The following is a 16,209-nucleotide window of genomic DNA, read 5'->3' as shown; positions in this document are numbered from 1 at the left end:
AACAAAAGAAACAGCACATACTGTGCTTCAAATACCAGTTGTGTGGATGAGATTTCGATGACACTTTGTGAGACCAAATTCCACTTTTTAAAATTATGTGTAGAATTACTCATTAAATGACCACTGGAAAGAAAACAGAGGGAGTCCTACTCAGCCCAGGTGACAAAACACGAGAAGCCACAGTTCCAGTTTCACCCATGCCAAAGCAAGCCTCTCTCCTAACACTCACTGTTAGGAGCCACTGAAATGCTAGTCCAAGTTACCAAAATGAACTGAAATGGAACTTGGTCTTCTGGGCTAAGTGATTGTACGTGGTCTCTTATAAAGCAGCTGAGCCTACCATAGGGAAAATGGGCCATCACGGGAAACGTACGTGACGAAACAGCTGGAAGAAACAAACCATCAGGATACTTCAATTTCTCTTTCATGTTTTAGAATATGTTTAATAAGGCTGACCATACACTAATGGTACAAGCGATCTATAATAGGCAATGGATGAGCAGTTAGCCTTTACAGTCCCCAGTTTGCATTGTCACATGTAAAGCTTCTTACACTGTGATTTCACGCATACAATCAGAAGTACTCATGCCACATACACATTTTAAAATACAGCCATAGAAGGCAGAAATATAGGCTTATAGAAGTTTTTTATGAATGTACTTTGAACTATGGCTTTAACTACCTGCCATAACCATGAAAGTATCTCCCGATTTACAGTTCTGTTCACAGAACCCATGAAAGCTTGGCTCTGTATGTTGTTAAGTATAGCCAGCAGGCAAGAAGAACTGATCTGGTTACAATTCAGCAATAATAACTAGACTTTATTTCCTCCACACATCAGATAACAACTATTTTACAGGCAACATAAAGCCTCTCTATCCCTTGTACAACCACATTTGGTGGAACATTTTATAGTGGAGGCTATCTTCAGTAACACTCAACTTATCAGATATTTTAAATATTTTTTGCAATCAAACAAACAAGGACAAAATGAGGAGAATACAACACAAAGGGAACAGAATGGGAGAACAACATCACAGACATTTAATACATATTCTATCCAACAAATAGCATCATATACAATTAACTAATCTGGCTCTGGAATTCTGTTCCTTTCTCCTTTCCCCATTTCCAGATCCAAAACATTAAAACAAACTTAAGATCTCAGTTCAGCAAATTAAGTAGTTCCTTATGTATTCTGTTAAATATATGCCTAAAAGTAAATATCTTGCGCAAAGTCACAAAGTAAAACAATTTCCAGCTCTGAGAAGGTTATGAACCCATAATTACATGACACTTCCAACATGAATTAAAAATTTAATTTGTATTAATAAAAGATATCATGATTTAGACAACAGAAAGACTACAAAGTCAGCCATACTTCTTTTTTTCATATCTAGGTTGCCATCACTCTTACTCCCAAGACTACCCAAAAATAGCTCACATGCTTCCACTAAGCTCCAAACAGGCAGTTTCCCACGCCTTTACAGACACACCAATGACAGTATATCACATCAGTAGGGTTCTAATAAGCCCTTGCCTCAGCGAAGTGCTGGACGTTTAACTCAAGCTTTTCTGATTGCCTACAAGCCAATGTCTTCGTGTAGGAAATGGACCAGGCAAGAGCACTCTGCAGCACATGTGCACAACACAGGACATTGCAGAGTGGCAACGTCTCTTACAGCTTTAATCCAGCTGGCTCTGGATCTGCTGTGCTGTAGCTGATTCAGGCACCAACCGCAGCTGTACTTTTCCTTTTTTAATCAAGCAGCTGGTGTTGCACCCTCTCCTTGGTCAGATCGCCACGCCTCCAGCATCCAGAAACACTTAAGTTATTTTTAACTGAAGTTTCATTTTGCTTGAATTTACAATGATTTTTTCCCCCATCAGAAAAACTCTTCAGAGTTTCATCCACAGAAGATGAAACATTCCCCAAAGAGTTTATAAACTAATTTTGATAAAAAGTCAGGAAGTGGTAGCAAAGGTTAAAGTAGGCTGTGGAATAAGCAGTAATAATATGGAAATGCTTCAGTGACTCACAGGAACTTTAGAAGGCCTGCAGATTTAACCACTGAGATTTGCATGTGTTCTCTTTAACGGGTTAAATTTCAAACTTTTTTGATTTGCTGATTCTGAGCATTTCAAAGATCTAAAGAATAACCTAGTTTAATACACACAGAACATTTTTATTGACTTGCCCTACCTATTTTACATATAACTGAAATGCAAACCTTTGGTAGGTCCTTTCTTGTTCTGCATGGCCTGTTGTTCCTCTGTAATATTCAAGCGTCGAACCACATCAGCAAGGGCAGATTTAAGCAGCTGGATGTCATCTTCTTGCATCTGGACACGTTGCTCCAGAGAGGCAATGCGATCCGTTACCTCCATACTGCTTGCAGCAGAGGCACTGTCATCTAAATTAAACAACAGCAAGAGATGTATTACCAACAACGTATAATAACCATAACGGAATATCTTTGATAAGCAGCTGCTGGTAAAAGCAAGGGGTTTTTTCTTCAAATCTGATGACCTCTTGAGGAAGAAAGTTTTTAAGCAACCAAAAGGAAGAGATGGAAATTCAACAATCAAATGGAAAAGAAAGAAAAAAAAGAGTATCTAAGTAAGTTGAGATAATGAAGTTGGCCTTCAGGGCTACTTATTGTGAATCAGACGCTATCCATGCGCTCTGGAGTTCTGAACAATCACCATTCAATATTCTACCTAACGCAACTTTCAGGTATCGGCAGTCATTTAGATAAAGACCCACACTTTCTGATATTTTGCATACACTTCTAGATTTTTCTCTCTCATATATGTGTGGATGTGGCCTTCGCTATCCATGAGGAAATGGTTGGCGACCTGCTACGGAGCTTGGATGTGCGCAAGTCGATGGGGCCGGATGGGATGCATCCGAGGGTACTGAAAGAACTGGCGGAGGAGCTGGCCGAGCCGCTTTCCATCATTTATCGGCAGTCCTGGCTATCGGGGGAGGTCCCAGTTGACTGGCGGCTAGCCAATGTGACGCCCATCTATAAGAAGGGCCGCAGGGCAGACCCGGGGAACTATAGGCCTGTCAGTTTGACCTCAGTGCCAGGAAAGCTCATAGAGCAGATTATCTTGAGGGTCATCACGCGGCACTTGCAGGGCAAGCAGGCGATCAGGCCCAGTCAGCATGGGTTTATGAAAGGCAGGTCCTGCTTGACGAACCTGATCTCCTTCTATGACCAAGTGACGCGCTTGGTGGATGAGGGAAAGGCTGTGGATGTGGTTTACCTTGACCTCAGTAAGGCTTTTGACACAGTTCCCCACAACATTCTCCTCGAGAAACTGGCTGCTCGGGGCTTGGACTGGCGTACGCTTCGCTGGGTTAGAAACTGGCTGGATAGCCGGGCCCAGAGAGTTGTGGTGAATGGAGTCAAATCTGGTTGGAGACCGGTCACTAGTAGTGTCCCCCAGGGCTCGGTACTGGGGCCGGTCCTCTTTAATATCTTTATCGATGACCTGGATGAGGGGATCGAGTGCACCCTCAGTAAGTTTGCAGATGACACCAAGCTAAGTGCGTGTGTCGATCTGCTCGAGGGCAGGAAGGCTCTGCAGGAGGATCTGGATAGGCTGGAGCGATGGGCTGAGGTCAACTGTATGAAGTTCAACAAGGCCAAGTGCCGGGTCCTGCACCTGGGGCACAACAACCCCAAGCAGAGCTACAGGCTGGGAGATGAGTGGCTGGAAAGCTGCCTGGCCGAGAGGGACCTGGGAGTATTGGTTGATAGTCGGCTGAATATGAGCCAGCAGTGTGCCCAGGTGGCCAAGAAGGCCAACAGCATCCTGGCCTGCATAAGAAGCAGTGTGGCCAGCAGGTCTAGGGAAGTGATTGTGCCCCTGTACTCGGCTCTGGTGAGGCCGCACCTCGAGTACTGTGTTCAGTTTTGGGCCCCTCGCTACAGGAAGGACATGGACGTGCTCGAGCGAGTCCAGAGAAGGGCGACCAAGCTGGTGAGGGGTCTGGAGAACAAGTCTTACGAGGAGCGGCTGAGGGAGCTGGGGTTGTTCAGCCTGGAGAAGAGGAGGCTCAGGGGCGACCTTATCGCTCTCTACAGTTACCTTAAAGGAGGCTGTAAAGAAGCGGGGGTTGGTCTGTTCTCCTACGTGCCTGGTGACAGGACGAGGGGGAATGGGCTAAAGTTGCGACAGGGGAGTTTTAGGTTGGATGTTAGGAAGTACTTCTTTACCGAAAGGGTTATTAAGCATTGGAACGGGCTGCCCAGGGAGGTGGTGGAGTCACCATCCCTGGAGGTCTTTAAAAGACGTTTAGATGTAGAGCTTAGCGATATGGTTTAGTGGAGTACTTAGTGTTAGGTCGGAGGTTGGACTCGATGATCTTGAGGTCTCTTCCAACCTAGAAATCTGTGATACTGTGATATGTGATAGAACATATACATCAGACAAATATAAGCAATGGACAAGCTTACATTTTTTCAAGTATCATCCACAGACTGGAGAAAATATGTTAACCCATCATAACTAGTATATACTTGCTTGATATTTAAACTAGTAACCACAATCATAATTCACTTCTCCCTAACTCCTCATTAGAGTCCATCGCATACATCTCTTCTGCCTGTTAAAGCCAACCTCATTATGAAGAAGCTAGTATTTGCTTTCATTTCTCGTGTACTTTATTTCCTTCCATCCCAAACCAGATTTTTCCACTTCACATGTACAAAGGCATAAAATGAAAGTTAAATGGCTTGTGCATAACAGCTAGTGCTGAACTTTAAAACAAAGTCCTTCAAACAGGAAAATAACAGTTTCAACTTCTGAATGCATTTAAAAGCATGTCCGAAAATGTTTACACATACAAACTTTTAATCAAAAAGGTCTGGGGAAAAATAGCATTTAACATTAAGAACTCTATTCATCTGCGATCCAATCAAATGCAAATTGTTTTCAAAATCTGTTCATAAGCTGCTCTTTGGCTCGCTCACTCCTCACACCCCCAGCAGCTATCTGTGGTTACCAAAAGCAGCCTTGGAAACAACTTAAATACTGTAACAATACTTACAGTCCATAAATTATTACAGGCAAATATCGCTTAAGTTGCTTGTTAATTCTGCTATAGAATTTTCTGAGAGTATTTAAAAAAATACATTAGGATGTTAAAGCTTTTATGCTTAACACAACAGTAACACAAGTGCCCTGTTCTGACAAACTAAAACAAAAGTCGAGCTCCTGAAAAAGTTTCCCCGCGACACGACCAAAATGCTTTCCAAACTTTGGCACAGTCGTGGTTCTGCTCAGCACAGACTTCTGTAGGGCAGCTGGGACAGGTAATTAATCCCCCAAATCAGATGGGCAGACATGCTGGCAGCAGTATGAGCTGCCTGTAGAACTTAACCTTTCCTTGTACAAACAAAAGGCCCACGCTGCTCTAATGACTTTACACTTTAACTCAGCTGGAAATAACATGGATTAGCATACTGGACAATAGGCAACCAAATCAAAAGCTTGATTTAACCAATACGAGCCAAATTCAAACTTCAACCATTCTGCCAAATTCAATGTGTTATGGCATAGTTTTCTTCTGAACTCCGTAAACAGCAAGTTCCCAAGATGGGAGCAGAGAAGGAAACCCAAGAGGTATCTGTTGGTGATAAGATGATTTACCCCTGTTACAAAAGACGACATCCTCATTGAAGTATCAATTACTCTAAAGTCTAATTTTGCTTAAACATAAATCTTCAAACAGTAAAGAAACTGCTGTATTCACAGTCCCTGACAGAATCACCGCCACTAATCACCACCACGACGTACGTCTCCTCCTCCCTGCCCACCTCCAGCTGTCACTTCACGTCTTCCCCTCGCGTCCCTGAGGACCAGGCAAAGAACAGCCCCTGTCCTGGGTACGGCCCAGAGCCCCCTGCCCCAGGCATGGCTCACCCCAGCCTTCCACAGTTATTGCCACTCCAGCTCCAGCTGCACCTAACTCGTGTTCTTGCTGCAGCCTACAGTTGCCCTCGCATGGAAGTTGCCACACTGGATCCAGTGCCCTTCAATGTATTTAGAAAAAAATTAATTTTCTAACAGCTTTCAGTAAGATGGTGACTGAATACAAGGTGTGTTAAGAGCCCAGCCACAGTTAACTTTTCCTTCTCTTTGCATGCATGTACAAGCAAGCTATGGAAGATGTATGGAATATAATAAAGAAAAGTTTTCTGAAGAATGTGATGTTCAATTCTAAAACAAGCAGGACCCGTGTATTATGCAAAGCGAGGTTGGCATGTTCTTGCAGCTGGGATCACCAGATCAGAGTATGTTGAGCAATAACGTTACAACTGAAACACAAGCAAATAAGCAAAGTGGCCTTGTACCAAAACAAGAGGAGACTAATTACATAAACTAACCAAACAACCACAAAAAAAGGTCACAACAGATGTTATCTCCTCTGCTCACAAAAGCAAGAGCTGTATTGTTGTCTTACTCGAGATTTGCCCCTGCAGCATACAGCTCTTCATCGCAGCAAAGAACAGTCGCAGGGCAGTTCGTGACAAGTGTTTGTAATGGGGTACAGACTGAGCAGAACCATCTTATTATTATTTCAAAGCCAATATTAAATGTAAAGCAACTACATGTTTCACTGTTAGAGAATGTCCAAAAGAGGACTACAGAGATGGTGAAGGGTCTGGAGGGGAGGATGTGTGACGAGCAGCTGAGGACCCTTGGTTTGTTCAGCCCAGAGCAGAGCAGGCTGAGGGGAGGCCTCATGGCGGCCTGCAGCTCCCTCACGAGGGGAGCGGAGGGGCAGGCGCTGAGCTCTGCTCTCTGGGGACAGCGACAGGACCCGAGGGAACGGCATGGAGCTGGGACAGGGGTGGGTCAGGTGGGATGTTAGGAATTCCACGTTTTCTCCTACGTAAAACACTACCTAAGCGTCCTGCCCAAAACAGGTCACACCAGGAGCACGAGGGGCACTGAGAAAGCACGCAGGGCCAAGAGGCTACAAACTGCCTTGCCTTGGGACGGTTCAGTCGGAGGCTGCATCGTCGCTCACACAGTCCCCACGCGTGCTGTCATAGCAGCTGGGTTACCTGGATTTTCATAGCACAGTTAGGTTAATGCAACTGAGGGACACACACTTTATCGTAACAACGCAAAGAGCCTCTTTAACAACGCAAAGAACACTTCATGGGGATCCCTAAGAAACACAAACCACGCTTTTAAAGAAAACCAAAAAGATAGACTTTTTGCAGTAGTAATACACAAACTTTACTGCATAGTTTAACAATCTTACAAGAACACCATTATGTCAATATGCGTTGCTTTTTGTGACCGTAAATTCAGTAACTTTAGCAACTTCTCAACACCGTCCATATATTTAGATTTGGTGCCCTCTTTGCAATCCAGCTATCATAAAAACCACAGCTGCTCACAATCTTGAAAGGTACATAAAGGAGACCATAAATCCTAACAACTTACGCTGAAGCATTACGTACTGCATCACATCTACTCAGCAGCCACCACCACCATTTTTGCCCACGGACCAGTAGAACAGACATCCTATCGCCTACATCGGTAGCACCCATAGCATGTTGGAATTAATCATTGCCCCCCCCCCCCTTTTTTTTTTTAAAGAAGAGGAAGATGGGAAGAAATGCAAAGGAAATAAGAATGGGAAAAAAAAAGTATTTTTAAGTACTTTTATTTTTAAAGAGAAATTTATGCAATTTGTTTTTTTTAGAACTCTGAAGTGAATCATATTTTACACGTGCTCATTTCTTTTCGCAGATTGTAATGCAAGTTTAGATCACTATCTCATGAGATTAACGCCACCTACAATGTCCAAAGTTACATAAAATGAGGAAGTATCAGTTCAGATGCCTGTTTTTTCATTATAATACACATTTGTATTAAAGCTTGGAAAGAACAGTCATTTGTCATTTATGCTTTGCTGAGATTCTGCAGGTTTTAGAGAATACACCAAAAAAAAAAAGGGAATGTTCTTCATGCACTCTTTAAATTTTCCAACCAGCTAATCCATGATCTCATAGATTGGAAAGATTTCTTGTGGCAAACTACAAGACAATACTGAGTCAGATGATTAATCTGCTTCCAGAGCGTCTTCCAGTTTTTCAGCAATTTATTACTTGAACTTAGCCAAATGTGAAGAAACATCTGAAGCACAGCCAACAAGAGGATGTGCACACTCTTTGCAAGTCAGAAGGATTGAAAGATTTTCTTTGTACGTAGGGTAAAGCAAAATGACATACTTCCACTACTAGTTAGAGGGAGGCATATTAAAATGAATGCTATTTTCTAGTTTTAGCCTGATGGAAAACCTAAATCTGAATTGTAAATTAATGATGTAGGAAATAAAAGAGCTCTCAGAGTTAAAAGCATTTCTTTTAGGAAAAAAGAACAACAACAACAGGAAACTATCTGCATTTATTTTTGCATTGTCAAGTGTCTGCAGATTTTCAAGATGAGTAAGCTGTACAAGTGTTCACTTATTTTCCGCGCATTGTTAAATACAAATACAAAAAAGCTAAAATTAAAACAGACTTGGCATTTTTCCCCTAAAGAACTACTTCATTAAACAAACATATTTCACCTTTGCCTTATGCAGAGGTTAATTTTGAGATCACGCTGTCCAGCTCAGACCATGACAGCTGATTAAGTAATGGAAACATTAGATACTGATTCCGACTAGTAAGCAAGTTTCAGTTTATTCAATCTACATTGTCTCCTTAGCGTACCAATTAACAGGATGAAATTGTAAATAAAGTACTTCCCAAACTTTTCAGGATACATTCTGTGCATTATGCATTTGGAAAGAACCTAGCATGATGCAGGTGTGCTTGCCAGACACCATTACAGTCCTCACTAAAAGCAGCCTCTTACAGCCCTGGCCAGAGCTGTCCCTGAACTTAGACGCACTGCAGAATATTGGAAGAGAAAAATCTAAGCCTTCTAGAGATGGCAAATTCCAGCAGTGGTCTTCTGCAGAAGTTAAATAACGCAAATGATGGAAACCATGGCAAAGAATGGCAGAGAAAAGTCAGCATCACCCACACACGGTGATGCCTTTCTTCTAGGGTAAAAACATAGATTGTGCCAACAAGCCTGAATTGAGCTCAACTGGTAGTAATACTTTCTGAGATATCAGCAAGTATATCACTCTCCACACTTCTCCTGAAATGTATTGGTACAAATATTTACATTCCTTGGAAATCACTAATAACTTCAGCACCACTAGAGCCTTATGAAACGTGCACGTGGACAGAGTTCTCCTCTCTCAGCAGCCAAGTGTATGTCAGGGCACAAGAGCTGCTGAAAAGCCCATGACACTAAAGCACGGCCCTGCAGCTCAGATTAGACAGGGCCATGCATCAGGTTTGACCTAGTACGCTAGCAAAAGCAGGTAGGAATACTGAAGATGTTACACTTCCAGAACAATTTTTCTGCTTTCAGACTCCACTAACTTTGCAAAACTGTCAGAAGCCGCACATGTCACTTGGTACACATTTGGCAACCTCCCCTTCTCCTGCCCACATCATCGCTGAGATCTCATGCAACAAATCAAGTTACTGGAACTATTTTCTCCTTGGGAGTCACACTAGCACTAACTTCCAAACGATCTCTCTGCCTCACCTCTCTCAATGCCATCTGTTTAGCCTGAAACTCTAACAGTGCAGAAAAAAATCCCTATATGGCAGGCATCTCCTACTCTAAAATCCTGTCCTCCCTTTTTGGTTCATTTAATGCATCTTTCAGTCTGGGGCACGAAAGTCAGCCACACCATCTATTTGATTGATACAGTCTGTCTGAATTGTCAGCACCAGAGTGCTAAAAGGAGAATTAGAAAGAAATACAACCATTAAAATCTAAGGTTTAAAACAAAAAGATCTTTCAAAATGAAAATGAGCAATTCGCTGTGGCACTTAAACAGTGGAATGCAGCCACGACACAGTTGCCAGGCTCAGACGCAAGATCTGGAAAGTACCAAGTACTCTGGTGGCTCTTTCTGCGGCATAATGTCAGCAGTCTTTGGCAGACCAAAAGAATCTCTGTGCAGGAGAACAATGGGAAAATAAAACAGCAGTTTGGTTTCCTTTGACAACACAACACCAAGCCCCTTTGTTTAAAAGATTAGTGTCGACAGCATCACACAGGCTATCGTTCCTCCATCCACTTCCCTGATGCAAAGCATTATACCATACCTGAAACATAGCAGCAGCTTTCCAGGCTCGTCTCTGGGGGACAGTGACAACACATATGTGCAACAGCTTATCCGAAAGTCTGGTACATACTGGACTGGTGTGCTAGACCCTGATTTGACCAGATTAGAGCCTTCCGCTGTGAGAAGCAAGTGGATTTAAAGCCCAAAATAATGTTATCCTATTTAAGCTTGTTATTTGGTGTGGTTAAGAGAAAAACCAGACAGAAATCTTTAACTACGGTTAAAGCTGTAAAACTGTCTTGCTTTACATGAAGTCCTGGAAAGCAAAACTGCTTGCCGGCTGAATGCTACAGGAATGAACTTTATGATATCAAATCCTTGAATTGCATTTTATTATAAAAATGTATAATAGGATAAGAGAGCAAACACCACTTTTTTGGCTGGAAAGCTTTGATTCTAGGGAACAAGAAGTCGAGTCTAATCTTTAAACTTGATAGCTATGGACACACCATACCTGTCTCTGAACCTGTAGAGGTACAGCTGCATGCAGTCTCTGAACGGGTAGGACAACTTTTCAGTTCAATCCCTATTCAAATCAATGTGCTTAAGAGCGATTAGCATCGCAAGGAGCTGCCCTGGTTGGATACAATCACGTACATCGCACAGCAAAGTAATCTGAACAGACCAGATTAGTTTTTCCATGTCCTCAGAAGGTATGTACGTGTAGGAGGAGGGAGGACAGCACCATCCCACACATCCACCTAATGCAGTACTCTGCATTGCACTGGGAACCCATGAGAAAGGTGGTGTAAGAGGGACTATAGTAAAAATAACATAAATCATCATGTGAGAACAGACCATGCCTGAACTATTCTAGAAAAAACTGTAACCCAAATATTTGTATACTTTATATAGACTACAGATGGTTATTTTTGTGAGCAGTATTTTGTTCTCCAATATAGCTAGCTATTGTAGTCCAATATTTGTAAAAGTCTGTTACTGTATTTCCAAACATTCACTGACAAATAACTTGCCCTTTTACAGCTTTACCACTAGAAAGTTAAAGAAAAGGAATACAACTTCCTAAAATTAGAAGCAGAATGTGAAAAGAAGGCAATCTATAAAAGCAATCATCACTGAGAATCTCACAGCTGGGTGCTCTGTATTCATTAACAAAATGAGAAAGAAGAAAATGATCTTAACAGAAAATTCTCAGAAAGTTCCTCATGGCTAACAAGTCAGCGATTGCTACAGCAAAATTACAAGCATGTGCCCTTGACCTGCCAGTAGCTGACAAGCTGAGGCCAGCAGCTCGCTGTTTTCTCCCTAGCAGATGGTAGATGAGATGCAATTTAGAAATCAACCAGTTAAAAAATGATCTTCCCCAACAGAGCCCAAGTGAAAGACAGAAGAAATTTTCAGCATGTCAATAAATTAGAGGAACTTTCACGAGAAGAGCTTCATCAATGCAAACGCTTTACAGCACGGAGTTACTGTGCAGGCTCTGTTGAGCATGCAAATCAATCGGGAACGACTTACCAAATTATCATTGCTCCACGTTTTGCTGGGAGCAGTCTGTACAATGAAAAGACATTGTAAACAAAAGCCAGGAAAGCAAAAACAGCATTCTGTAGCACTATTATTACTACAAGGTCAGTAGTTTGAGAAAAGTGACCCCATATGCTCTGCCTCGAGTTAAAAAGCTAAAGATACAACATTATAGAACTTGTAAAGAAAGGAAAGGGTGGTGTAATTAGCAGAGCTATCTAAGGGCAGACGAGCCAGGCAGAGCATAGCTGTGTTTTACTATTTTGCATTCTAAGTGATGCTCTGAGGAACGCGACTGCACCACCACCTTAGGAGTAAGGGAACAAAAGCACGAGTGGAAGGTGGGAGAGCGCCTACACAACGCTGACCTTCACGGCAAAGTTACTGCTAAGAGTTCAAGTCCTGTTACCAAAACTAGCAAAGGATGAATTCAGATTTGTCACATGATGCATGTTAATAAGACTTTCGCTTTTGTTTTGCACTGCTAGACAAAAAGAACCAAACTAGGTGCAAGATTTGCTTATGCTAAATGCGTTTTAAACCACGTGCAAATAAACTCCACACACTGGTACATACAATAAATTCTTAGAAACTTCACCAGTACTCAGTTCAATATATTGCCGCTGCCTTAAGAAAAGTGGACGTCTCCACTAGATTCTTCAACTGCTTATCAAGCAAAGAAAGCACAAAGATCTTCTTGTACTTGCAATCAAAACAGACTTAAAAGGCAAGAAAGCTCATTTAGAACATCTTTTAAAAGTTACTGATGACTACTGATGACTAGGTAGCTTTAGAAGTTACCTGTGACTGTGCATTACATACCAGCGTTGTATTGTTTGCGTACTTATGTATTTCCCCAAGGAGATGTTGATCCCCACTAGCAGGAAACCATTAAGAGACATCAGCCACTAGCTGATCAGCAATTAAATGCAGCCTTACAGAACATTAGAGGTAGCACTGTACAACCATCTAAACAACCACTTATGTTAGCACGCATTTCTTCCATTTCCAAACTTCTGCATTAGATATTGGAATAGGACCTGACACTCAAATTTCCTCGCGCCATTAACTCTTAATCTAACTTCTATAATCTGCATTTTTATGAAAATTGTAATCATATATGCAAAAGTTTCTAAAACAAATTTTAAACAGTGTTAAACTTTAGAAATACATAAGCAAAACCATCTTCCTTTTAAGAAATTAAAGATCTATTAAAACTGAGACTTCAGCAACAGCAGGAAATCCATAGTTATCAATCTGAAATGGTTTGTGTTTTCTCATGTTTCATAAGCGGATTCTTTGAGAGTCGAAAAACCTCAGCCTCTAATCAATACCTTTTATGAATAAGAAATAGCCACCATCAAACATTCTGCTTTTTCCTGAAGGTTTACCATCCTTCCAAATTGTTTTCTATGGACTCGAACCAAGCAGCATAATACAAAAAGAATAACACATTCCTCCTGCACCTGCAGAAAGGGTTACCGAAGTCAAAGGCAGATTTATCATTTTTGCAAACTCTGGTTACTTGTTCTCAGCTAATGGCTTCACTTCCAGCAGTGGTCTGACTTTTCTTCAGAACTCTGAACCTCCTGAATATTTTAGTGTCTGGAATTAATGCAGTATAACATTAGGTTTCATTACAGGTTGTCAGTAAGACAAGTTACAATTTAAATATTAAAGGAAGAAAAAAAAAAACTCCTTCAATTTTAGAAAACTATTTCCAGGCTTATTCTAAAACACATCTTGTTCAGTGTTTCCTTTCACAGTAAGGTACAATTTTTTCCACTACTGCCAGTTAATCTAGTGTTTGTGAGAAGTACTTGAATGATCTTGTGGCCGTCTTGCTTGGATGGGAGAGGGGAACAAAACCATGCAGGAAGCCCACAACAGCGTGGAATTTTTCCCATATTGTCCATCTTCATCTTCAGTTGGGGCTAAGTCTTCCTTCCATTTAATTCTGACAGATATCAAAGCTACCACTTCAAACTATTTGATACACAGTCAAACAATAACTTATGCCAAATAATATTTTTTTTATTCTAAAACTTTATGATCACGCGTTTTAGTGAATACAAGGAAGGAAGACAAAACACTCTTTCTTCTCAATTCTCTTTTTAAGAAAAAAAAAAAAGGTGATTTCATGTTCTCTTCAGGAAACAGAGGACCATCCATCTGAAAAGCTACTTGGTTTAAGATACAACTCTCCTATTTAAAGGAGATTTGCATTCCCCTCTCCCACCAGCAGATTCCCTAGCATGAGATCATATTTTTATTACAACAGGGTGCGCAGTATTGTCAGAAATGTCAGCCTGCTGCGATGCCATTTGCAGCACATTACGTAAGCGGGGTCCCACCAGCCTCACAGAGCGAAGGAGCTGTGCTCCAAGGCTAGCCCCATCCGCCACGGCATCTGGCTACGCGACGGCAACACTCACTTGGCCTGTTTTTAGAAGAGATTCCAATTTTCATGGAGGAGGAAAGAAAGGAGCGAGGGAGAATCTATTTTGCAGACGTCGGGTGTGTTGAAAAAAGCTTACAAGTGCGGTTTGACCGACTAACACAGCCTTGCATCTGCCCAGGGCTACGCACGGTCCTCGGCAGGAGGGACAGAGCCAGCAGATGCCCGGTCTGCCCCTGGGGAGAGCCAGTCCCCAGGGCCCGGTGCCCGGCGGTGCTCTGCCTCGAGGGCCTCCTGGGGCCGACCTCCTGCTGGTGGCAGCCAAAACTTCTCCCCTGAGAGTTTCGCTTGAGAGATTAGATGGGCTAAGGGGGTGCTGAGCAAATCCTTTTCTAAAGGTCATCTCCTAACGGCACTGAGCTGAAACGCCAGCACCAATAAAAGATGCGGAAAGCCTGCCCAACAAAGCTCGTCACCTCCGTGGTTACCAAAGCCCCTGAGCTCCAAGCTTCAAGATAAGGCCGAGCTGACTGGCAAAGACAAGCCCTTAGGTTTAATACGGCCATACAGCGGTAGCACAAATGTTCTCTTACTCTTTCTTGGCTCTAGGGAACCTCACAGCAGTTGGACCTCTGTATCCAGCTGTACCGACACAAGCTAGGGCAAGTACAGCCACTTGAATTAAACTCATTTAGTATTTTGATGGTTCTCTCAGGAACCTGGAAATTTTTTTTTCCCTTCCCTCCTCTCCTCTTTGATCCTTCCTTTTTTTTTCCCTTTAGTCTATGATTTCAGAAGGCAAATTCAAAACATGCCAGGACACCACTTAGCATTACAATCTTTATGATTCAAACAGGAACATTTTTAAAAGCAGTCTTGAACACGGATTAGCTGTCTCCGAGCATGTAACGTTTATTTCGGTGATGAGACTCACCCTAGACAATACCTAAGCACAATAAGCTTCTCCAGTGGCACACAGCAATGAATTCCACGCGCAATAAGGCGAGCAGCACACTGAGCCTGGAAAATTGCTAGATTTACGAGAGGTGGGAAAAAGGCTGAAAGTCATTGGAAAACATTTCTCCCAAATGCACTGAAGAGATGCCGCAGAAAACAATATCTGCTCTCAGCACAGCAATTTTCTAGGGCAGACAAGGCAAGCAGAAGATGCCTTTTTTTTTTAAATACCCTTCAGTTCAGCAGAAGACAGACAAGAATGAAATCTAGTAAGGAAAAGCTTCGGCCAGAAAATACTTAATGTAAGATACACAAACATAATAAACTTCTCATGGTAACGCACACAGATCCAGGGGTCACATTGCCAATATTTAACGTTAGCATTTAGTGAAAATATCCCAGATGTCAGGCTCTATCCACAGCAGAGAAGGCCCAAATCCAGAGCTACACTTCCCTGGGCTACAGTGGCAGAGCTCCTCACCCTAGATGGTTTTATTTGTAACCATACTTCCCAAACTTTGATTCTTCACTAAAACCAAGCATTTGATTTTTGTTTTTCTCTTCTCTTAAACTTTTTACTTTGCAGTCTAGTTGATCAGGCATCCCGTTATAGGCAAGCAAGCGATGGCCGTAGCAGGAAGCATCACCAAGACACTCACAACCACAAGTCCCTGTATCTAACCCCACCTCCCCCTATTTTTTTTAATGGAAACAAGACAACTTCATAAGCACGCTATCAACTTACGCCTTTCTAGATCTTCTTGCCAGAAAAAGAGAGGCTTTTGAACCAGCTATTAAATTTACAAGCTTCGTATTGACTGGACTTTAAATTTACGATAAATTCATTTACTGGATTTATTGGACTCCAGGAAAGCCTAGCTTATGAAATGAACAAGGCACAGTTCCCACAAAAATTACAAGAAATGCTAAAGTAATTTTTAAAACCTGCAACAAATGAATAAATCAGTTGTACTTTAAGCTTCATTACACAGCCTTCGTTCTAACATCTAACTTCCAAAAGCTTAAAAAGAAAAGCTTAATAGTCTTCCTAATTTTTCCACAGGTATTAAACTTTCCAACTGTGTCTTTTCAGCCACAGAAATAACTGACGGCAACAAGATGGCATCAGCCT

At 42.0% G+C, this 16,209-nt stretch overlaps 1 protein-coding gene across 9 annotated transcripts in view; it reads right to left on the bottom strand.

Moving 5' to 3' along the window:
• The window catches only part of EML1 (EMAP like 1), a 124,285-nt gene that overhangs the window by 50,583 nt on the left and 57,493 nt on the right, over nucleotides 1–16,209 (bottom strand). For 5 of the 9 annotated variants that reach the window (XM_080593198.1, XM_080593201.1, XM_080593196.1 and 2 more), the window contains exon 2: nucleotides 2,232–2,414. In XM_080593198.1, the coding sequence (XP_080449324.1) occupies nucleotides 2,232–2,414 (183 nt within the window). Of the gene's footprint in view, nucleotides 1–229; nucleotides 2,209–2,231; nucleotides 2,415–16,209 lie in introns of those variants that run through there. The other 4 variants (XM_080593203.1, XM_080593204.1, XM_080593197.1 and 1 more) reach the window with 3 other exon arrangements.

The sequence above is a fragment of the Anser brachyrhynchus genome, assembly GCF_964034855.1.
Source record: "Anser brachyrhynchus genome assembly, chromosome: 5".
Classification (NCBI taxonomy): Eukaryota; Metazoa; Chordata; class Aves; order Anseriformes; family Anatidae; genus Anser; species Anser brachyrhynchus.
This window is presented reverse-complemented; position numbering and strand designations above follow the sequence as displayed.